Genomic DNA, 25,523 nt, shown 5'->3' with positions numbered 1-25,523 from the left:
CACAAGTAGCAGCCCTTGGGGCAATCGGCTAAATCACTATTCATGGTCTTTTTATAAATGAGACACAGGCAGATTGTGTATTCAGATAACTTCACTGCTATGCCCTCTAGGCACCAACTAATGAGAAAGGGTCCCTCTGTATTCTCATTTGAAACTCAGATTTTCAGGGTGTTTAAGTTCCTTCAAAGATAAGGGCACAGTCAGGAAAAAGTTACAAACCTTTGTTCGGTTGTTTACAAATGAACTGGCTAACAATAGGTCTCAAAATGGAATTGTAAAATGAGAAATCATTGCCCAGTGCCCATGCTTCTAGTGGGATCCCCTACAGATCTGTTTCTTGTTCTGTGCAAGTTAACAATTTTATCAATGATCCAGAAGAATAAAATGTGAAAAAATAAGTATGCAGGTGACACAAGAATTGTGACAGTAGTAAATAATGAAGAGGACGGGTCATTCGTACAGAATGACCTGGTAAGCTAGATGCAAGCGAAAAATATGCATTTTGATACAGATAATGTAAACGTATATATCTAGGAACAATTCAGGTCATACTTACAGATTGAGGGAACTTACCCTGGGAAGAGAATTTGGAGGTCATGGGGGAAAATCAGTTGAATGTGAGTTCCCAATGTGATGCTGAAGTCAAAAGAGCTAATGTGATCTCAGGAGGCATAAACAGGGGAATCTTGATTACAAGTAGAGAGGTTATTTTACCTCTGTATTTGGCACTGGTGAAGGAATATTGTGTCCACAATTCAAAAAGGATGTTGAAAAACTGGAGATGCTCTGGGAAGAGCCATAAGCATGATTAAAGGATTAGAAAACCTGCCTTGTAGTGATAGACTCAATCTATTTAGCCTGACAAAGAGAAGGTTAAAGGGTGACCACATCACAGTTTGTAAGTATCTACATGGGGAAAACAAAACATTCAAAAACAGGCTCTTCACCAGAGCAGAGAAAGGTATAAAAAAAGATCCCGTGAATGGAAGCGAAAGCTAGACACATTCACACTGGAAATAAGGTGTGCATTTTTATCAGCAAGGGCTATTAACCATTGGAACAATCTACTAGGGTCCATGGTGTGCCATCCCTGCCCATTTTAAAATGAAGAGTGATTTTTTTTTTAAAGATCTGCTCTAGGAACTATTTCAGGGAAGTTATGATCTGGGTTACACAGGAGGTGAGACTAGGCCACCACATGGTTCCTTTTGGCCTGGCATCTATGAACCTAGAAAAGGTTTCGACAATCAGATGCTTTCTGTGCCAATAAAAAAAAATCAAAAGGCTGAAAATGGTTTTAAATGAAAATCAGTAGTTGAAGCTCAGCCCTGCCAACTCTTGTGTACAGCATCGCTTTACTTGCAAACATGCTACTGAACTTCAGTGCGGCTTACGGACGGAAAGTTTACTCATCCAGATTTACAGGATTGGGCTTCTAGTCCAAGAGTCATTGTGGTAAGAAATTTAAAAAAAAATCCCACATGCATGTTACACAGGGAAGACTGATACCGTTGCTTGAGGTGCATGACCACTAAAATCAATGGGGTATTGAAAGGGTAGCAGGATCTTACAGCTACTGAGAGACTTTTTAACATGATCAGGTCACTCTCTGTGCACATTTGAGAGAGGGTTTCCCCCTTCCCCCGGCCTCCCCTTCTACTACGGTTAAATAAAAGGAAACAAATGTGTGTTTGTTGCTTAAAGCTACATGAAGGGACTGACATAAAACCACAAATGCAAGATTTATTTCAGTGCTAAGCCAGAGAACTTTGCGGGACATGTAATGTCCTAGGCTCACCATGCAAGTACTGAGGTCTATGAACATTTGTGGTACAAAGTTGTAGTCTATCCCATGTGCTGCAATTCCTAGGCATTAGGAAGTTAATTAAAGACAGAGTGGTAGGGTAAAATCCCACGCTGGTTTCTGAATGTCTTTTGATTCCTGGCTAACACTCCCCCCCGCGCCCGGAATCCATGCAGCACAGAATATGCTTTTCTTCCCCCCACCTCCAACAGCAATTTTAAAATACTACAGGTATGAATGTGCACACATTTTCCACATCATCATCTTGTCGTTGGGGAACAGGGGAAGAACGATATTTTGCATAATCTCCCCTGGCACCTCTCACTCTTTACTATAAACCCTAGGAGTCTTTTCTATTTCTGCAGCGTGAGCGAACACTCTCATTTATTTTTGTAGGATTGCGCGTGCCACAAGTACTGAACTACACTGATGGCATGGACTTTTCCTGTACAGTGAAGGAGAAAATAAATTTAAGACGTCCAGAGCGTGATGGATCAAAGAAAGAGTTTTGACAGTTTCTTAGCAATTTTCCAGAAAAAAAAAGGGGGTGATCATGGGATAGGGTTGTAAAGTTAGTTTAGTTACTGATCTTCCATTTACAACAGGAGAGGGTTTATTGGTAACTACTTTCCTGCGCGGATTGTACTTCTGATACTGATGCAGTAGGAAGTTTTTTTCGATATTTCCAGACCCACAACCTGAAGAAGTTTAAAGATTTGACTGCAAAGGCTCATTTTACAATGCAGACACATCCCGAAATCCAGGAAACTCAGGAACAAGACAAGGGTGCCCACAATTCAAAGAAACAAAGGAAAATAATGATATAAAAATAAATCAGATTTGAATTCAAACTACTCTTTGTGATTTAATTCCTAACTCTGGTATTTCAAATTGTTGCATTATCTACGTGAAGTCTGCTCTCATGCACGTTAAGCGGCCAAGTCCACTACAACCGTTTAAGAGTCTATCCCTGAGTTTCTGAAACGTATTTAACATTTGCTTTGGGGAGGAGGGGAGACAAATCTACAACAGTTTCACGCTGACTCCTTTGAGACAGTTGAAAGAAGGAGAAAAAAAACCCCTATAAGCTTGAGGGGGAAAGAATTGCAATTGCACAAATAAATGTAAAAGCAGAAATGACCATTCAAGAAGATGTTTTCACATCTGTGGGGAAAGTATGTGGCGAGGTCAGACTCCAAGCTCAGACTTACGGCTTTCTGTAATCCTGATTCATCACCAGCATCCTTTATTCATCATTCAAAGGCACTTAATTAGCTGAAGGGCTTGTTGCTTTGCCTTCAGAAACTCTCCATTCCCTCAAAAGCCCCAGCTCCAGCATTGTGCTATCGCTAGCCATATCCTTTGAAATCAAATCTGTTTTTCTTCTCCACGGTATAAGTAAAAAAGTAATATTTTTTTTTAAAAAAGTTTTCTAACAGTAAAAACCAAAACAAACCTCCCCCCAAAAACCCCAATTGGAACTTCTTTCGCAGTGGCACTGAAGAAAATAAATCTGGCACATTTCAAAAATGTTAACAGAAGACATTAGATGAAATCTGACCTGCAGTTTTTGGTCTGATCAACTAAAGGTTTATTCATGCATGACAGCTTGGACGCTCTCTCTATGCCAGACATGTTTCCATGTAACATCTGGGCATTTAAAACATAGGGTATTTTCCCCAAAGTTACAGCACAATTTGGACGTACTTAGATTCAAGGAGCCTGATCCTCCACTGATCTTCTGAATGCTTATCCATTTACACCACAGCAGCTACGCAGGCAGAATAGTAGTATTTTGCACCCACTATTGGCTGACTTTCCACTGGTGTAACTGACCACAGATAGGGTGCAGGGTACCAGGAGAATCAGGTATTAGGTATTCAAATGTTTATGCCTCTATAGAGAAAGAGTAAATGTCTATAATCTGTAGCTCAAATGCACAAAGAAAAAGAAACGTTTAAAAATCTAGCTGAGATTTAATTTAATCTTGTATGCTATCTATCATTTACCCTGCCAACTCAGGCAATGTATTATTAGCTTTCCCCACAGCCTAAAGAAACACTGGCAAGCCCCGTTAAAATTTCCTCACTCTCCATTTCAGTCTGCTCCTCACTGTCTTACTCTTCACTGGGCACCACTCAGTAGCAAGATGTCTGACCATTAATCCTATAAATAGAACTTGTTTTCCTGCTGATTTTTGCTCCTTTCCATTCTTCCCTCCCAAAAGAGCTGAAGCCAAGATATCTTTTGTTGACTCCTCTTGGTACAGCTACCCCACATGTCAGCAGGAATGCACAGAGCTCTAGGAATAGCATGTTTGGTTGCTGTAGAGCAGGGGTGGCCAACCCGTTCTGGATGAAGTGTGGCATAAAGTTGTAGAGCAAAAAAAAAAAAAAAAAAAAAAAAAAAAAAGGACTGGCCCTTTAAGAAGGCTTTTTGGCCTTAGCAGGCTCCCGTCATCAGCTGGGAAGCATGGACCATATTCAGGGGAGGCAGAGGCAGCTTTGTGAGTCTCGGGGGTGGCTTCACAAGCCGCACTGATGGGGGGGGAGCCACATGCAACTTGCAAGCAGCGGGATGGCCACGCCTGCTGGATAGCAAGAGGAGCTTCGGAGAGTCCACTGTTGCACCCAAAGGATGGCTCTGGAATATTTATCTCCTCTGCAAAACAGCAAGAAAAATGGTATTTTGTTTTTAAGGTATTTACCCAACCCATCTGCCATTCTTTTACCGGGTTCTGAATAATTTTACTATGTCAAATTTGTGCCCTAGAAGACTGAAAGTGTCCCAACCGCTACTGATTTCAAAGTAGCTTAAATTCTGCCACTAGCATTGCAAGCTCACCTGCCCACCTTTAACCTTCAGGGGCCCTTTGCTTCCTTCCTCAAAGACCCAGTTCTCTTCTCATGCCAATAGGCTGAAGGCAATAGTACATGAGAAGGAGAATCAGGCACTTCATTCTTGATCTAGAAGAACAGACATTTGCAAATGCAAACTGCAGTGCATACACATCAGAGAGATGCAGGGCTGTGGCAAATGCAGTTGGCGCTCTGCTTTCCAACTTGCCACATGTCCAAAAACTGGCACCCCTTTTTCGCCACCAAATCTCCTAACTGTGGAAAAGGATGCATGGCATTTTTGGGAGCCGCTTTTGACAAATTTGGCCTTTTGTGTCTTTCTCGGCAGTTGTGGATTTGTGAATCCAAATCAGCGTGCGTAATTTCACTCTGCATTACATGAGCAAAATGAAAACTGGAATTTATCTACAAGACTGGCGCCGGCAGTAGCAGGCTTTCCCATTGCACACAATGCTAACTGTCAGTGGCTAAATCAATATCTGTCAATGCCCAGCAATGAAGACACAGTGCTTTAGATGGGAGAAGATTAGACATGATCAGATTTGCCAATTGTCCAGGCACTATGATACTTTGAAAATAGCCTGGCTGATATATTTTATATCTCTGAAGTATAACAAACATATTGCTGCAAGACACTAGAAGGTTAGTCCAACTTTTGGAATGCAGAGTCTTCTCTTTAATGTGTTACAACAACAACAAAGCAGCTCAGGATTTGGGTCTATGTCACAGCTGCTGCTCCCTTCCCTTCTGCCTTGTGCAGAGATCAAGTTTCATGCTTTATTGTTCTTCCTCCAACTGGCCACCATCCACTTTCTTCTTCAGTACAAAGCTGCACCTCTTGCTCAAAAGGAGAGCATACTCTCTATGCCTTCTCGTCATACATTTTACACATACAAACACAAGTATGCATGGAGTAGAGGGATGGCTTCAAAACAACCAACATTCCAAGGTACTGTGTTAATTTCCTCTTCCCATATATTTTTGACCAGGGATAAAATATTGTTCTCCATCACCAGTTACTACTTCAAAAGACGGAGAAGTTATTCACCTCTCTCTTCTCCCCCAATCTTTTATTTCTTGTCCTTTAATGACACAATAGATCTATATGTGAATAGTTCTGTTTGTTACTGGTTTTGATGGAGAAGTGGTGGCAATAAACCAAAAAGGGCCCAGTTCCGCTACATCAATGTTTTGGAGTAACTGCACTGAAATTCACTGAGCTACCCGGGCATAAGCCTGGGGTGAAATCAGGATCAAGACAAAATCTCAACATCCGTGCTTTTGACCCAACTAAGAAACTAATCATATACAAAACAGCAAAAGGTAAGTACTAATAGTCACATAAATTTAACTATACTGGAATTTTGATGTTTCATGTGTCTAGAATAGTCTCTTGTTGTGGTATCTTTTTTTATAATTTTACATGCAAGGGCCACTTTTTCATTAAAAACTGTCATAAAGTTATTAAAACCGAGGGCAAGTATCCTGATCTTCAACACCCACCATTGATCACAGGCAGCTTAACAAGCTATAACACCTGGAGAAGCTGTGGAGTTTCAATATAATTAATGTCATAAGTCTTTCCTTATAAAATCAGTGAGGCACTGTGACCTACCCTAACTGACGTGGACATGTGAAATGATCATCACCTGTAATCATTGCCTGAGCTGTCCTTGATCTTGACTGATAGCCCCCAAATTATACACTTTTGCTCACTCACTTGTAGGCAGGCATGGGCTAGAAATTCAGCACAGGCCGAGCATGAAGAAAGATGCCTGAAGAGGAGCCACTGACCAATTAAAGAGGGTCTCCAAAGGGGATCTTGGCCAATTTTTGTAGGCTAAAAGGATAAACCAACGATGTCAGAGCTCAAAAGTTGTGTGGCAATGCGAAGCAGGGATAACTGGTGCCCTGAGGAATTCTGCAGGGACAAGGCAATCCCAAACTCCCAGTGGGAAGAACGGGGGCTGGAGAAAAACTCTTAGCCTATGATCCAGCGAACAACTTCAGTGCATGCTTTACTTTAAGAGGACGACTAGTCTCACTGAAGACAAAAGAATTGCTCAGATGGAGGGTGATCAGACAGCGAGTGTGAAAAATTGGGACAGCGGGTGGCGGCCAATCGGTGCCTATATATGACCAAGTCCAAATAACGGAATTGTCCCTATAAAATCAAGATGTTTGGCCACCTTACTCCCATGCTTAAATTACACATGTGCCTAAGTGCTTTGCTGGATCAGGGTTTTCCATCTGTAACCTGTGGGGGTTTTTTCTGTTTTAATGCCTAACCAACCCCTGAAGTGCCCAGTAGAATATGTTACGTATGTTTGTATAAGTAACCTCAGTGAGCTTGCTATCAGCCTGTTTGAAGTAGATGCACCATAATAAAGGGTGATGGGAGCACACCACAGATTGAACCTCTCACATCTGGCACCCTCGAGACCTGATTGGTGCTGAACCAGAGAATTTGCCAAACCACAGGAGGTCAATATTGTCTAGCAGCATCACCAACACTTCCACTGCTGACTGGGCTCTTGGAAGACACATAGGGGTCAATTAGAGCTAACCAACAGCACAGAACCCTGAGAGCTAGGACGGGTGTCTGTAAACAAACTTTATGGGGCCACGGGAAACTTGGCCACACCCAGAATAAGTGGACATCCAGCTAACTACAATCGCGCTAGACCATGGATGTTGCCAGACCAGAAAGTGACGGACTATAGAGGTTCAATTTGTAGTTGGAAAAGGGTGAGTTAGTCTTGAAATGGCCGCTGTACAAAGGAGCTACATTTAGTTACCATTCAGAAACTGACATTTATCACCTTGTTTCTTATTCTTAGCACAGGAAAAGGTTGTGGTCGCTAAGATACTACATTGTGGGAACTGCTGGCACACTCTGTCTATCATTCCTCAGCTAAACCCACCAGCACCTTAGAGACCAACCTCTGCTCTTCTGAATGCTGGCCAATGATAAGCGATTAGACTCCACGCCAGTTGTTGTCTGGGCAGAGTCCACTGTAATCAATAACGCAGCCCGACAGATTCTGCTGCCAGAGTTTTGCTTCGGTTAGCTGAGAGGGTACGTTGTTATTGTAACCGCTTTGTTTCCCTAGCACCTGATCCCCCATTCCTCTGACTTTCCCTTTGTTAAAGGCCCTACGTCACAAGGAACATCTCTCAGGTCAGGCAGGATACAGATAGCACCTCTCCCAATAGGGGTTACACGAAAGAAATGAATGGCATTTCTCCTCCCTGATGGTGGCAGTCCCGTAGCCCCTCAACACATAGTCCAGATATACTGAGGGAAGGGCAGGCACTCACCGAAAGCTAGTCATTCTGGGGTGAGTTTTGGTAACAGGTATTTCACGTCTGCCTCTGGGCTACTCAAGTCCTGCAGTTTGATCTGTTAAACCAGAGGTAAGCAATAAGGCAGTAGTGGTTCACCAGGGTTAGCCCCTGGCAGGCTGCTGCCACCATATTTACCTGCGCCTCTGTGGGCACAGGCGACTGCTGCTCCCATTGACCACAGAGCACCATTCCTGGCCAATCTGAGCTGCGGGAAACAGCATGGACTGGGACAGCGCTTCCCGCAGCTCCCATTGGTCAGGAAGGGCAATCGGCGGCCAATGGGAGCAGCAATCACCTGCACCTGCAGAGGCACAAGTAAATATAGTGGCGGCCTGTCAGGGGCTAAGCCTGGGGAACTAGATTTGGCCCGTGGAGCGGTATTTGCCCATCCATTAAACACAGAGGGGCCACACTTTGGCTTTATTTTCCATGTCACTTGAACCTCCCTGGCTTCAGAGATGTAACTTGGGGTGGAATCTGCTTCAGAGCATGAAACTTTCTTTGAACAGAGCGCAACAAGGGATGGAAAATCCATTCTCCGAATATCTTCATGACTATCAAAATAAGCTAACTGGAGGAGCAAAACCATTCGCTTCAAAAGTGATGTAAGTGGTTTGAGACACTTGTAGAACAGTGTGAAACAGTCCATTCAGGTGAAACAAGTAGGATGTGTGCGATGGAATTACATAGTATTTGAAGTGAAGAAATAAATAAAATGACTCCCGAAAACCCCAGGGTATTGTTATCATTTTATCATAAAATCCTACAGCTGGAAGAGACCTCAGGAGTCATCGAGTCCAGCCCCCTGCCCAAAGCAGAACCAACCCCAACTCAATCATCCCAGCCAGGGCTTTGTCAAGCCGGGACTTAAAAACCTCTAGGGATGGAGATTCTACCACCTCCGTAAGTAACCCATTCTAGTGCTTCATCACCCTCCTAGGGAAATAGTTTTTCCTAATCTCCAACCTAGACCTCTCTGACTGCAACTTAAGATCATTGCTCCTTGTTCTGCCATCTGCCACCACTGAGAACATTCTCTCGCCATCCTCTTTGGAACCCCCTTTCAGGTAGCTGAAGGTTGCTCTCAAATCCCCCCTCACTCTTCTCTTCTGCAGACTAAACAAGCCCAAATCCCTCAGCCTCTCCCTGTGGGTCATGTGCTCCAGCCCCCTCATCATTTTTGTTGCCCTCTGCTGGATCCTCTCCAATGCATCCACATCCTTTCTGTAGAGAGGGGCTCAGAACTGGATGCAATACTCCAGATGTGGCCTCACTTATCTAGGCACATATCCATGGAGGGAGGAGACCAACAAAAACCACCAATGTTTTCATGTAACCCATTTACTGTAGAAGAAGACGTACTAACCTGTCTGGGTTGAGACGGCAAAGCAGTCGGCTGCATGTGTCTCTGCATCCGAGGCGGTTGCATCAGTTGTCGAAGATGTTGCTCAATAAACTGGGTATTATTAGCCTGAGGAGACTGTTGTGTGGCCGGCGCTTGCTGCTGTGGCTGGAGATAGTGAATGAGGGATTGTTGCCCTGGACCAGCAGTCATGGTTGACATCTTTGGAGTAGTTGACTCCGATGCAAAATGAGACAGCGGTTTGGTGTTATTGAAAGAAAACTGGTCTTGGGCCACAGGATTCTCATTCTGCAAGCCATTCGACGGCTGTTGCATAATGATGTTCATGTTTTTGGGCTGGTTTGTAGTCATCAATTTGAAGAGAGAGCTTTGCATACTGGTGGGATTGCTGGTGGCAGTGAGGTTAGGAATTAATGTATTTTGGGGACTAAACGGCTGCTGGTGCAGAGCTGGGCTGGACAGTTTTTCTGGCCTGTATGGTGGGGAGGGCCCCGTCGTTGTGGAGGCCATGCTGGAAACCAAATTGTTCTGCGGACTTTTAATGTTGTTGGTCGGCAGGCTGGCTGAAGTCATATTGGAGAGCATGGGATTCTGGGGACTGAAAGGCGGCTGGTTAAGAGCAGGACTGGAAAGCTTCTCTGACCCGTATGGCGGAGAAGGCCCACTGGATGGGTTGGTACTGGACATGTTTGAAAGCAGAGTGTTTTGAGGACTTTGAATATTGTTTCCAGGTAAACTATTAGAAGCCATGCTGGACACCATGACATTCTGAGGGCTGAAAGGTTGATGGTGTGGTGATGATCCCGGCCTGTAAGGTGGAGAAAGACCTGGGGTGGCCATGGCTGGCCAGTTGGGAGCCTGCACTTGCTGTTTAGTAGTAGACACTTGTTTGTTTGCTGCTAGCTGCTTTAGTTGCTGTGCATGCCAGTTAGACCCAGGCATGTTGGACAAGGGTACGGGCAGAATAGGCTGGGCCTGGTTCTTACTCTGTGCTGCCGAAGAGATGGGAGATGCAACAGCAGATGAAGACCTCATTTGAGGTGATCCTCCACTCGTTGGATTGCAACCTGGAGAAAAGTCTTTGTTGACAATGTGGTTCTCCAAGTGAGAGGTCTGCGGAGAGGACTTTGGCGTGGTGGTGATGCTTGCCTGTGGGTGGCTCAGACCAAGTGTCTCTTCGGCCTTGCTTCCCAAGATCTTCTCAAGATCCAGCTCATTAGGAGAAGGATCAGGCATTTTTGTCAGCTCTTCTAACAGATCTTGCAGTTCCTGGTCCATGGATTGCATATTGTTTCCTTTTTCGTCATAGTGAACAACATTATTCTGCCCACCTATCGTCCCTTTCTGTCCTATCTCTGTGTTGGGTGGTACCGAAAACGGAGAACCAATGCCACTGCCATTCATGTGATTGTTTTCAAGTAGCACTGAATGACCAGCTACTCCCATGGAAGAAGCGCTGTGATTGGTGGAGAATGGCGAGTTCTGCATATCGGGACATGCCACATTGGGATTGGTATCTTGGCCCATAGATAGAGTTACATCATCAAGACAGAGTCTCTTGTTGTCGCTTGGGAAAATAACATCGGGCATGCCGCTGGAAGCAGGGGAGCTGTCATCTTCCAGTTTTCTCTTAATGGATCCCTGTAACTGCAAGAAAAGGACTTGTTATTGGCTTTATACCACGTTCTAAAATTGCAAGGTGAAATACTGACACACAGAAATACTAAATATTAAAAATATTATAAATATCAAATATAAAAATTTACAAATAAAATATTAAAATATTAAACATGTACAATAAAAATAATAGACCTATGAGGTCAGTGTCAGCCACGATTTAAGTAGATGCAACTGTACCGAAGTCAGCAAAGTACCAAATTTGACATGTTAGTCTTAGGCCGAATGTTAAAACTCTGTAAAATATTGTCTGTCTTGTGAATAATGGGACTTTTAAAAAAATTGCTTTTGGTACCATTTCAATGAAGACATTATGCTCCCTGCATAACACACATGCCAACATTTTTATGGAAACTGTTTTTTGTTTAAACAATGGTGGAGTTGAATAGAATCATGGATTAATGTTGGTTACCCACTGCCAATGACAGGTATTAAGTTCAGACCTGAGACAGCTAAACTGTTTTACATTCTCTAAAGACAAAGCATCTGAAATAATCAGCATACTTTCTAAACAAAGCAAAACCACCCTCAAGTTGCTAAACAAATTTTAAACTTGCAAGCTCCCCAGCCACAGATGTTTCAGACTTCAGACACACCAAGCAGCTACACATCTTAATTTCTGTTCCTTATAAATCCATGCTCGCCTCAATTTGGTGCATTTGAAGGACTGCTGCTCCTTCACAAAACCTACTGGCTGTGTCTACACTGGGCCACTTATTCCGGAAAATCAGCCGCTTTTCCGGAATAAGCTGCAAGCTGTCTACACTGGCCCTTGAATTTCCGGAAAAGCAACGATGCTCTACTGTACAAAATCAGCCGCTATTCCGGAAAAACTATTCTGCTCCCGCTCGGGCGTAAGTCCTTATTCCAGAACACTGTTCCGGAAAAGGGCCAGTGTAGACAGCCCAGTAGTCTTTTCCGGAAAAAAGCCCCGATCGCGAAAATGATGCTCGGGGCTCTTTTCCGGAAAAGCGCGTCTACATTAGCCACGGACGCTTTTCCGGAAAAGGGGCTTTTCCGGAAAAGCTGCCTGCCAATGTAGACGCTCCTTTTCCGGAAATACTTATAACGAAATCTATTCTGTTTTAAGCATTTCCGGAAATTCATGCCAGTGTAGACACAGCCACTGTGTTTGCAAAATAAAAAAAGACACATGAAAAGCTTGAGGCTCACTATATGTTGAATTACAAATCCAGTAACCTTGATCAATATGATCACACTTCTTACAGTGTGTTAAGAAAGTGAAGCTGAAAACAATAGCTCTTTAGTGCTCCATTGACATGACATGCCAGTCTTTTCTAAATGCAATTATCTGTGCTCCTCACTTTAATAACCAGGGACTGCAGGTCAGAGGATTAATCAGTCATTAACACTGCTGCTTCCAGTTAAAGGCATTACAATTGCGTTATTATTTACCAAGAGAGAAAGTGTACTGGTTGGAGTTTCTTGTTAGCTCTTGGGAGCTGACCAGTGCCAAATGAAGGGATTTGCTGGGCCCGGTGAAGTCCACTGCCACCAGCTCTGTAGTCCGCCACTCTTCAGGCCCTGACTGGTTATCTTGCCGCTGGCCCTGGCTTCCCTGCTAGGCTGCTGCGGCCCCGGCCTTCTTGCCACACTGCTGTGGCCCTGACTGCCATGTCGGGTGGCTGTCAGCACCACCAAGTAGGGCTTCTCGATGCTGGCCCTTCTGCTGCCTGACTCCTGGCTACAAGGGTCTCTGACTTGGGAACATCCATGGTCCTGGCCCACAAATGTGGCTGGACCAGAAAGTCCCAGTTCAGGGAGGTGCATCCTGTATTTGGAAGTTACTAAATACCACAAAAGGCAAAAAATAAAAAGCCATCATTTCTTGTAAGCCTCTCCCAGGCCTAGACATTAATGTCTGTCAAAACTGTGCGTCAGTGTGCACTAACAGGTCTGGGTATTGCAGAGCACGTCAGACTGGTGAGATCTAACAGCCCAGCATGCTTGTGGCTTTCACAGATTAAAAGGTAGCTAATTGGCACCAGCATTGACCACAGAGGGCAATTAGAATGCAACACTTCACATTGTGGTCAGACCCTTATAGTCTGCAATGCTGCACACTTTGCTGGCCTAGCTACGTTAGTTAGGAGCAAGCAAGTCAAACCACTAACCAATGCAGTTATACCAACAAAAGCTCTTCTGTAGACACCGTTATACTAGGCAAAGACTGCAATAGGCAGACCCTTTCTAGCATAGACAAGGCGGCAGAAACATGCAGTGGCATAGCATTATAAGCAAATATAGCTCTTCCTGTCATTCAGTGTGCAACACATGCAGAGCACTCAGACAGAAATAAGATGAACCTTTCACCTCTCCCTTGGTTGGAGAGCTAACAAAAAAAAAATCTGGTCTTCTCAATTATTCATGGTTATTAAAGCAATCTCATCACACTTTTGGAAGACTACGGGTGTTTCCCCCAGTGTCACAACCCAACACACCCAAGTTTATCAACAAAAAGTCCTCAATCTAGTTTACTTTAATTGTTATATCTGATTTGTATCATGGTGACACCTAGAGGCTCAAGCCAAGATCAAAATCCCCTATGGTAGACACTGCATCTCCATCAGTAAAAGAACTTAAGATCTTTTTAGGAAAAGAGCTCCGCAAATTGCTTAAGATGCAAAAGAACGAAGTTAATCTTCACTTCCCCACCTAGAGCTGCTATGCCTATTACTGGTGCAGGTGCCTGCATATCCGCAGTAGACTAATGTTCCCCGTTATGCAGTATTAAACACACACAGCTGTGCCAGACAAATGTAGACTATCATCCACTGCAGCATCCCATGGCCCATCTCAGAAGCATGGTTCGAACTACAGAGTTGGTCCTGCTTCCTAAGAATTATGGTTTCTCCCTGGAGAAGCCATGCCAAAGAGAGGCTGCTTTGAAATGATCCTTATAAGTATACTCACAATTTTAACCTCAGCATTGAGCCCTACAACAGACCAGGGTGGATAAAAAGCAATGATTTAATTAAAAAAACCTGATATTTTAAAATTTAAATAGGATTTTTAAAATTTGTTTAAAAATCATCAGTACAATGCTACATTTCTTATTTAAAAGTACGTTACAATTAAGTCTCATCACAAACGTGCGATGCCTACACTTACAGTCTCAGAGTCGGTGCAGCCTAACAACCAGCCCTTGCTCCTTTAAAGTTCTGGGCTTTCAGTTCCTGTTAGCCTGCTGAGAAACATGTTCAAGGACAGACACAGGCGGGATAGGATTGTTGGTGGTGGCCCTGGGTCAAGCACAGCAGAGTTAGTTAAGACATTGCCTATAGACAGAGAGACAGTATATAGGAAAGGACTGAGGCAGCACAGAAAGGAACACCGGAGTGAACTGGAAGGGAAAGGGGAAGACAATATTCAGGATAGACACAGCTTCCTATATTCCCCTACAATTTTCCCACAGAAAATTTGTCATGGCCTCTGTGTATAAAATAAACCCTCTGTGGGTATGTCTACACTTGCACCCTAGTTTGAACTTGGGATGCAAATGTAGGCATTCAAAATAGTCAATGAAGCGGGGATTTAAATATCCTGTGCTTCATTAGCATGATCTCGCTGGCGTGTTACTCCGATTAATGGCTGTTTTGAAAGTGAAACTGCACACCGGGACGCATTAGTTCGAACCAAACCCCTTGGTTTGAACTAATGTTACTCCTAACCAAGGGGTTTGTTTCGAAGTAACGTGTTCCGGCGCGCACTTTCACTTTCGAAACAGCTGTTGATCGGAGTAACGTGCCGGCGAGATCATGCTAATGAAGCACAGGATATTTAAATCCCTGCTTCATTGACTATTTCAGATGTCTATATTTGCATCCCTAGTTCGAACTAGGGTGCAAGTGTAGACATACTCTCTGGGAACAGTTGGAAGAAATATGTTCCCTGGGTAGAAAACATGTCAAGTTTAAGCAATGCAAGAAGAACATACAGGGCCTAGCTGCAAGACCAAAACATCTTAAGGAAAACTGCTTATTAGGAGAAAATGATGTGGAGGAAGATGTGGATGCATCTTAATAACAGTGTGGATCAACTCTGCAATCCATCATTCTTCAAGTCTCTCTCTATGCCTTTTACTACACATGTGATTTAACAAGTAAATTCCGAAGCTGTTTGCTATATTGGATGTCGCTAGAAAAAAAGTTTAGCTTAGCTTACTCCAAAACGAAGTGCATTCTAAGTAAGCACTGTCTCAGATTTCTAGTAATCTGGAATCACATCTGCATCAAATCGACAGGGGGAGTGGAGAAGATGAAAGCTAGTTGTAGAAGTTTTAAGCACACTGTACGTTTAGTGTTTTGAGGACTTTTCCGTTAGAGTTCATAAAATCGGAATTTTTTTAAAAAAAAGTTTAAGGACAGCCATACAGCTGGTAACTCAGGAGATGGTTTCAACTGCACATGTGAAACATTTATATAACAATTAAGATTTTTACACACATATATATATATACACACACAGGACTCGCCAAGCAGCGGTGAGCCCCACTTGCCAGCCGTGCGGTTTGGCACGCTGCGCATGTGCTTACTGCGCTGTGCGGCTGTGCCAGCTTGTAATCTACTCGCCCCAGGCGAGTAGATTACACTAATTGTTGAGCCCTGTATATATATAAGTACTATTGTGTTTCTGTGTGTGGTTTAGTTCTTACCATTCCTAACGTACTGCTGCTGACATAGGTAATGAGAATTCTGTACTATTTCCTAAAAAAAATTGAGTTGTCTAAAAAATTACGCAAAGTATACCCTCTTAGATGTTGTAAAATGCTGTACTGAGTTGTAAATTAACATGCTGTATCGCAATCAGATTTGCACTCTCGTTTGAAGAAATATGTGAAGAAGTCTCAGTGGGAAACGTGATTGAAATCAGTGATTTTCTGGTGATTTAAATCAATCCACCCAGCAACAGGCAAACAAGAGTCAGTGGTTAGGTGTCCCCTGAAGAATCTCTTAGATACATCAGCACCTTCTGCTATCCCTGACCATAATGCATGTTAACATGCATCAGGTCCCAAGCTCACTCAATAGTTTTTTGAGTTGCTTTTTTTCTCTCGGGCAAGACCTAGAGCAGGGCTACTCAACACGCGGCCTCCACGAGGAGTAATGGTAGTTCGAATTAGAGATCCTAATTTGAACTACCTACTCCGTGCTGCGTGTAGCCGCGGGCACGGAGTTCGGACTAAGGGGGAATTAAAAATGGTGGCGCCTGGGAACATGTAAATGAAGTCCGGGATATTTAAATCCTGGGCTTCATTTGCAACCCCAGTTGCCCTCATTTGCCTACCTAGCTCGAACTAATGAGGTTGTGTAGACATACCGTTGGGCTGTGTCTAGACTGCACCCCTTTTGCGGAAAAGGGACGCAGATTAGACACAGCGCAATTGCAAATGAAGCGGGGATTTAAATCTCCCCCGCTTCATTTGCATGAAAATGGCTGCCGCTTTTTTCCGGCTCGGGGCTTTGCCGGCAAAAAGCGCCAGTCTAGATGGGGATCTTTCGGAAAATAAAGCCTTTTCCGAAAGATCCCTTATTCCTGATTTTAAGAGGAATAAGGGATCTTTCGAAAAAGGCTTTATTTTCCGAAAGATCCCCATCTAGACTGGCGCTTTTTGCCGGCAAAGCCCCGAGCCGGAAAAAAGCGGCAGCCATGTTCATGCAAATGAAGCAGGGGAGATTTAAATCCCCGCTTCATTTGCAATTGCGCTGTGTCTAATCTGCGTCCCTTTTCCGCAAAAGGGGTGCAGTCTAGACACAGCCTTAGTGTCTAGATGTAAGCTTCTGCATTTTTTTAGCAGAGCAGGCTCAATGGAAGATTGTAGATTGCCATTTGCTTATTCCACTGAGTTGACACAGACTAAGTTTGGTGATAATTTGAGAACGGCATAAGTCCTAGGTCCTAGGTCTGATGATGCATGGGCTGGAGGGTGGGAGAACAGTTGTTTGGTTTTTATTGATCTGAAATGCTCCTTCTCTTGCTCTGATAAAAATGAGCTGAAGTTGTATGTTTAAAAAGATGTTGCTCATGCTGTCTGAGATGAGCCTGTAAGACACAACTGTGTACATCTAAGCACTCACATTTAGAGAGCTTTTAATGGCTTTCCTTTGTATCTCCAAAACAAGCACATTGTGATCCCAAGCAGAACCCCAGGAAATCTTGGGTGAATTACTGACATATCTGTACCGGTCAGCACTTCTTTTGCCTGGGATATTCCTTTGCTCTCAGTTTATCACACAGAATTTGGACTTTCAGAACATTTAAAAAAAGCAGCTTAACAGTTGCACTGGGGAGCAAATGAGACGGGAACAGGAAAACCCCATTACCACCTTGAATTACTAGAAGCCTGCATAGACTAAGGCCAGAATTTTCAAAAGGGCTCAACATCCACAGGGGATTTTTAAAACCACTCAGCATGCTGGGTGCTCAACTCTTATGGAAAATCCAGTGTAAGTGTTCCAATGGGATCTGCTGGATGTAGAGTTTGGCTGACAACCAAGACCTTATATAGATTCTTAAAGCAGAGCTGAGCTCATTTGAAAATCCATCCCCACTGAGTACTGAACCCTTAAAAATCTGTGTCTAAGTCTCAAGATACCCAGTAGCATATGAGCTTTTAAAACTGCTTTTTTTTTCGGATAATAAAATGTCTACAGTTTTTTCTTAAATAAGCAAAAGATCTTGGCATTTCACTGTCATGGGTGAGTATTTGCGGCTAGTGTCCAAAAAACACATGAGGCCAAATTCACCACTGGGGTAAGCGAGTGTAACTCCACTGAATTCAGCAGGGTTGAATTCGCCAATGTAGCTCCATATTTGCAAAGTTAAAATGCCACCTTTGAAGCATTCCAAGTAAATGAAAAGATGGCAGTGCTGTACCAGGGATTTTTTTTATTAGTTATCAGCTAGGTGTGGACATCTCTTATTGATTTTATATTGTATTATATTATATAAAGGTATGCTTAAGTATTCCATGCTCAAGTATGCATGATTCATTACTCATTTACAATACACACTATGCTTCCGTGGTATCTTTATTATGAGCCTGCTAGATTTCTCTCCCCAACTCCCTAAATCCAATTTGAATGCTTTCACTGGAAAATACACTGCATTAGCATGCCGCTGTGGCAGTTCTGACAAGTACAGGGAAGAAAAATTCAGCTTCATGTTACAGAGGCACTTGCTAGTTTAGCTAATCTGATTGCAGTGCCGGCAGATCATCATGGCTGTGCTAGCACATCCATATCCAGGAACCTCTGGGTGAACAAAGTCAATCAGCTGCTCACTGCAGGCCCTTATCAATCACATTGTTAAGGAGCATCTCTAGACTAAGACTGCTTGCTGGTTCACATACGTCCTCTGCAGACTCGTTCTTCACTAGCTCTACTGCCAATTTCTCTCGCCTGGCATTGGCTCCTCCTAGGACAGTGGTGGACAACCTGATGCCCAGTGGCCACATGCGGCCCATTGGGGTTATATGTGGGTGGCCCGTGAGGCATTTACTTTACACTTGCCCACGCCCATCCAGCAAGGGCACGTGAATTGAGGTGCGGGCTGATTGCACACAACCTTGACTGTGGGAGCTGTGCACTCCCTCTGCGCCCAATCAAAGTGCCGCTACTGTTCGATCGGCACACCCTGCAAATTCCGTACCCACACGCAGTTAGCAGAACTAGTCTATCCTGGGAGACTGTCTTGGCTATAACAATCTTGCATCCCACCGAGACAAAGGAGGGCCACTCATGCGGTCCTCTCACTAGCCTTGGTTGCCCCTCGTTGTCCATGCGGGCGGGACTGTGTCACTACAGTTCTCTCCCACTTTCCTTTGCGATGCTTTTGAGATCACTTTTCATTATCTGGCAACAAATAAATGAGAACAGTGATCAACCCGTGTTCTGCCCCATTCTGTGCAAGCTATTATGCAGGGAGGCACTGTCTGGCAATGAATGCAAGTATATAAATAATTGCGCTGATTGACTACAGTACACGGCTAATTCTGTAAAAGCTTCATTCATACACACAAACAAGGACTAAATAGACAAGCAACCAATGTGCTCTCATGTGACCTTGTGAAAATTCATTAAAATGCATTAGCGCGCACATGATAGCCTCTTAAGAAATATTTGGGGAACAAAGGCAGCCCTTCTGATTTTTGCCAAATTAAACTATGAAGTCTCTATTATCGCTGGCCTGCTTTTAAAAAACGAGACTATGACACTGTTCCCGTTTTACTTTTATCTCAGAATGAGAAAGCTGCATTTCTGGGAAAGGCCGAAAGTTACAAACAAGTGGCACTGCTAGCTCATAATGGAAGTGTAACGAGAATAAATAATAACTGTTTATACGACTCCTTCCAAGGAAGCTTTAGAGCTGTGGTTATAAATATCTAATCTGTCACACACAAATGAAAGTGGAGAAACAATTCTCTGTGTGCGGGTGTAGGCACATGCTCCAGTCTCTGAGGCCCAAGGAATAAAGGGCAGACTCAGTGAGACAAAGCCAGACTTTCCCTGCACCAGCTCGACTTGAGCACCCGTCTTAGACGGGTTACCCCTAGTTTAAATGGAGATGGGGTAGAGCAAAGCTGTGGATACGGAGGTTGGCCATGCCAAGGTGGAGCGTTACCATTGTGAGATCCGCTGTCTCTTTGCACTGCACTTCCACAGATCACTAGCATTTTGATTATGATCATACCCAGGCACTTTCCAAACACACAGAGGAAGACCAGGGTCCCTGCCCTGCAGAGCTGAGTTTAGAGCAGAGACAGCTGAAGGGTGTAAGTGGTCAATACTGAAGCAGAACAAACAGACTGAGAAGAGAGACAGGTAGCATGATGCCATGTGTTACATCTAAGTGAATAACCCTTCCTCCCTTGCCTGATTGCCTAGTCATCCAGCTTCATTTCTTTCTCTGAAAATTGGAGCTATCCGTTCAAGCCAGCCTCTCCTTCCCCTGCTGCCAGCCTACATTAATTCTCCACCGCTTGCTCCTCTGCCCACCCAGACTCTGAAAGGAATGTGCTGCCATGGGCTAACAGGCAGGACTAAGTGGGGTTTCAGTTCTCCCAACCTGGCTGCCTTCAGACCCATCCTTCCATTAGAAACGCACCGAAGCTATAGCAACGACGAGACATTCTTAATTTAGGTCAACACTATGCAGAGATAATCATTAGGGAGAATAATGTAACTACTCAACCTACGGTTGAGTAAGACAGTTCTGCCCGGCTTTTGCAGCACATTACAGATTCAGGATTTATGGCAGCCATAGGACACGGATTGCGGGTCCCTGATCGTTGACTCCAGCAGGGCCTTCCCCCTCTTACCTTGATGCCCCCGCCAAAAAATTAAAAAAAAAAAAGGTTACTACTTAAAAAAAAAAAAACCTTCACCCTCCAAACAGTCTGGCATAAAATGCCAGAGGGAAGATGCAAACTGTCAATGCGACTGCATTTTTATACGAGCAACAATGAGAATAGCAGATGCATGGAGCATAATGAAGCAGGCCCGTGTATGAAAGGCTGAGCCTCTCTAGTTCAGCACTTTTTGGTCCTGCCACATCTGTGGTCTGGCATGATTGTAGTTAGCCAGATGTTTGCTTATCATGGATGTGGCCAAGTTTCTTGTGGCCCCGTAAAGTTTGTTTGCAGCCACCAATCCTGGCTCGCCATGTTCTGTGCTGTTCTTTAGCTCTTATTTACCCCTCAATGTCTTCTCACAGCCCAGTCAGCAGTGGAAGGGTGTGTCTAGACTACAGAGTTTTGTCGACAAAAGTGGACTTTTGTCGACAAAACTATACCTGCGTCTACACTACCACTGAGTTCTGTCGACATAACGTCGACAGAACTCAGCAGTTTTGTCGACGCTGGTAAACCTCATTTTACGAGGCATAACGCCTTCTGTCGACAGAGTTCTGTCGACAGAAGGTGTTATTGCATGTAGGCTTGTGTCTAGACTACAGGGTTTTGTCGACAAAGCAGCTTGCTTTGTCGACAGAACTGAATGTAGTCTAGACGCTCTTTGTCGACAGAAGCTTTGTCGACAGTATCTGTCGACAAAACTTCTGTTGACAAAAGCCTGTCGTCTAGACGTACCCGAAGTGTTGGTGATGCCGCTAAGTGTAAACATGATTTTATTGCACTTATGACAGTAAACTTGTGTAACACCACTAACACTTTGTAATGAAGAGAGCTGATCGGGCTTAGCTAGGCGCAGACTTGTACAGGGTGTGTCAGTGCAGTTATGCTTTATAAAGCAGCACTGCAAGCAAAATAAAAATAAAAAGAGACCCACTCGCTACAATATTGACCTCCAAAATTCTCTGGTTCGGCACCCGTCAGGTCCTGAGGGTGCTGGACTGGAGAGGTTCGACTCGGTCTAAACATACTTCTCGGGGCATCGCTGCTAAACTCACTTAGGACACATCGGAAATATCTTGTCAAAGGCACTGCCCATTTGTTGCCTTCTGCAAGTGAATGATTCACCTGCAGTTAGATTTGTATTTGACCCAGGGCAGGTCTACACTTCAAAAGCTGCAGCAGCGCATGTGTTGCTGGTGTGCTATAGTGAGGAGGTTACTACGCCCTTCGCGGCATAGTTAATCCACCTCCCCGAGAGGTGCACTGCTAGGGACATAGAAGGGAGAAGCTCTCCCATCGACGCAGCAGTGTCTATATTGGGAGATAGGTTGGCATGACTGCAGCAGTGGCGGTCTAGCTCACCTTGCACTCACAGCAGCTCTGCTTCCCACCGGTGAGTGCGGGGATGGTACCCCACCCCCCCTCTTCCGAGTGACACGCCAGCAGAGCAGAGCAAGCTGGGGCCGCATTGCTCCGCTTCTCCTGCTCCTGTTGGTGCGTGTGGGGGGCCTATTCTCTGCTGCAAGCACCAGGCCCCCCCAGATGCCCGGAGATTCTGGACCCCCCAGCTGCTGGCCCTCCCGCCCATCGCATTTGGGAGGCACATGCCCCCCGGTGCCTCCTGCACGTCACCCCTGATATTTCAACCGTCACCTCAGCCCAGCCCACACTGGACTCCTCTTTCGCAGTCATCTCATTCTTCCATATCCCTTCCCTCTGCTCTCACCCTGAATGCTAGCCCCTCCTTTCTCAGCTGGAGAGCACGCCACATGGTAATCACACCGGTTGGGAGTTGCAAAGAGGCTGATGAGAATCAGTCACCTGGCTCTCACTTAAAGTCATTGCAAGTTGGGCCCTTTGAAAATCCCAGGTGCCAGGACATTTACGGCTGTTCCTTTGGTTAAAGGTAGGAGACAGGCCAGCGGTTAAAGTGGTGCTGACCACCAAGAAAGAAGCCAGACTTTCTAAGCAGCCATCAGCAGTCTCCAGAATTCGGGGAGCTTTAAACAAACACTCTCCAGACAGGATGAAGGTGTTTCAGAAAACTGGGGAATTCAGGTCACCAAGTAATGAGCTGTCGAAGATGTAACAGGTCTGAATAATGGTGAGGAGGAGTGTGCTTAACTTTTGAGAAGAAGGCTACGCAATGCAACCTTCACCTCCGCTAAGCAGAATGGAACAGCTACACTGAACTGTGAACTGGCACTTCAAAGGCATGTCTTCACTACAGGCTGAATCGATGGTCAGCAATTGAGCCAGTGGGGGTTGATTTATCAGGTCTAATATAGACCAGTGCTCCTGGTGAGTTGTGCAGCCGCTCAGGCAAGATTCAAGTGCCACTCAGCTGATTAGCAGAGCGCCCAAAGCTATGGTTTTTGTTTCTCATGGTGTACATCCGCACATGCCTCAGTGCACATAAAATATTTATTCTGCACATGGATGGAAAAAAACCTGCACATGGATGGAAAAGATTAGAAGGAACTTGGGTTTAGACACAATAAATCAACCCCTGAGCACTTTCCCATTGATTCCAGTACTTTACCAGAAAGAGAAGAGTAAAGGGAGTTGACAGAGAGCATCAGCTGTCAGTTTATCATGGTGAAGACACTGTAATAAGTGGATCTAAGTATGTTGACTGCAGCTATATTATTCACAAAGCTGAAGTTGCATAACTCAGGTTGATGGCCCGCAGTAGTATAGATGAGGCCCAAGTTAAAGCAGCTGGAAGCACAGTTATTTCAAGTACCCCTTCAAACTGTGTGATGCTGGAGTCGGTTGGTTTGTTTTTGAAGCTAAAATAATAATCAGCAATTTACCTAACTGAAACTGAACTAACTGGAATATGCATCTTTTTTTTTTTTTGCTTTCTCTCTAGTTTTTTTAAACGCTAGACACTGTCAAAACTAGAAGTGGTATGCATTTGCCAGCGGCAAACTGTTTGCAGCACTCAGCCATCAAAACTTCAGCCTCTGCGGCTTCAACAAACTGTGATGAGCTGTATCTGCACATCAGCCCAAAATGTTTCTATCTGTTCAGACAAAAGCAGCAGTGTAATGTGAAAAAGAGGCTAGGTCTAGACTGCGACATTGTTGCGGAAAAAGCTATGCCAATTTCGCTCTGCATTTTGCGTAGCTTTTTCCGATTTTTTTTTGTAAGAGGCTTTTCTGCCATTTGGCCCTGTCTAGACCCTTGTCTAGACAGGGCCAAATGGCGGGAAAGCCTCCTCTTTTGGCAGAGCTCTTAAGCCTCATGAAACAAGGTACACAGGGCTCCCCGAAACAGTGTGTTTGCTCTTCCGCGAAAAAACACCTCTGGTATCCCACAAAAACCCCGTAGTCTAGAGGGACGTAGCCTGGGGTGGCAATTTTCCATTTACACAGATAAACCTCATTGAATTCTTTACCTTGTTCTAAATTGGAAGGATCTGCACCTCAGCAATGACTGATGTAGTTTAATAATCTACTAATCTAGGAAGACTCTCCATTAAAAATAAAGAGAAGAATTCCACTGGGCATTTTATGACTAAGTATAATTACCGTGAAATGGATAAGTCTACATATTTACGTGTTTTAAAAAATGGCAACGGTGCACAGTCTGCAGGTGGAAGGTTGGCAGTCTTAGGATACATGGACAGTGAAAAAAACAGACAAGAAGCTCAATTGCAGATATGGTCAAGGAGCAGGTGCCCTAAGACAGTTGGGGAAGAACCTATCACCACATTAAGACATAAACATGTGTAGCATATTCCTGAATTTCTGTCCTATGGGCCTAATTGCAGTCTGGAGGCCAAATCTTTACAGGGCTATATTCAAGAAGAAATACCTCCTCCTGAACAGAGAATAATCTAAGAAGAACGGGGGCCATATCCACCCTAAGAAAAAAAGGTCTGTTTTGTTTTTAAGGCAGAATTGAAAGCAAACATTAACATGCTTCCCGCACACTGCATAAAAGATGAGTGACCATTTATAGCATTATTGATACTATTATAATTGCAACAGATCTTGTACAAGGTGTATATCATGTAAGGCATCAATGGGCAAGTTACAGTCTGTCAAAAATGATTATCCAGATTAAATCCACATCTCAGCCTCATATCTAAAGTTATGAATTTTGGCTTTGTGTTTGTATCTCGAATGTGTTTGTTCTTGGTATAACACCCACAAGAGAGTCTACATCCAGTTTCACCAGCCCATTGTGAATGGACTATTTAAGTTTGATGGGTCATACAGAAGAATTAAATCTCTTGAGAGCTCTTCTGCAGGGTGCTTCAGACAGCAACAACCCAGTGGTCACCTTTGTGATTCAGAAAAACATGTAAGGGCATGTGATCTGGGACTACATCTTTGTTAGTAACTTTCCATACACAGGCGGTTTGTTTGGGACAGTAAATTTCCATGAATATGGCAGAAGATACAAAATAAACCAGAAACATCTCCCTTTTGACTCATTTCTGCTCCAGTTCTCTGGACTCTTGATTCACAGCTAAAAGGAGTCTTTTGAACAATAGACTGAGGATCTTCCAGTCTTTTTGGAAGTTACCAGAGAAACTTTTGAAAGCCACTCTGACCCCTGCTATAATCCTGATCTATGAACAATGAAAATCACTTGTATGCACATGATTCTTTAATCATTCAGTAAGTCTTCCTTTTTCTTTTGTTAATAAAATCTTTAGTTAGTGCTAAGGATTGACTGAAGATGGTGATATCTGAAATATATGTAAGATCTGAAATATATATTGACGGGGGTGGGGGAAGAGTCTGATCCTTTAGGACTGGAAGAACCTTAAGGATGGTGAATAGGGTTTTCAGTAACCTCTCACTATATTAGATCTGTTTGGAAGAGTGCTAGGGCTGGAATGCCTAATGTGGACTGTGTTTGGCTTCTGGTTAACCAATGTTGTGCTACAGAATCTCCTTTTTTACTGGTTTGGTGAATCTAAGTACAGAATAAGCTCTGTTTTGGGGGTTCGTCTGCCCTGTTTCTTATAGTCTGCCCTGAGTGTGGCATTCTCAGTGTGGTCCATCCCAGGCACCCAATCAAAACTACACTGCACATTACTTATTCAGTATCTGGTTACTATTCATAGAACCTGGCTGAAGA

The 25,523-nt window shown here is 44.0% G+C and overlaps 1 protein-coding gene across 5 annotated transcripts in view; it reads right to left on the bottom strand.

The window, feature by feature from the left end:
* The window catches only part of MAMLD1 (mastermind like domain containing 1), a 445,827-nt gene that overhangs the window by 33,950 nt on the left and 386,354 nt on the right, over positions 1-25,523 (bottom strand). For all 5 annotated transcript variants that reach the window (XM_075941086.1, XM_075941085.1, XM_025178840.2 and 2 more), the window contains one exon: positions 9,377-11,020. In XM_075941086.1, the coding sequence (XP_075797201.1) occupies positions 9,377-10,963 (1,587 nt within the window). In that variant the 5' untranslated portion in view covers positions 10,964-11,020. The remainder of the gene's footprint in view (positions 1-9,376; positions 11,021-25,523) is intronic.

This window comes from Pelodiscus sinensis, chromosome 13, assembly GCF_049634645.1.
Source record: "Pelodiscus sinensis isolate JC-2024 chromosome 13, ASM4963464v1, whole genome shotgun sequence".
NCBI lineage: Eukaryota > Metazoa > Chordata > Testudines > Trionychidae > Pelodiscus > Pelodiscus sinensis.
The sequence above is the reverse complement of the archived record's forward strand: the minus strand, read 5'-3'. Positions and strand labels throughout refer to the sequence as shown.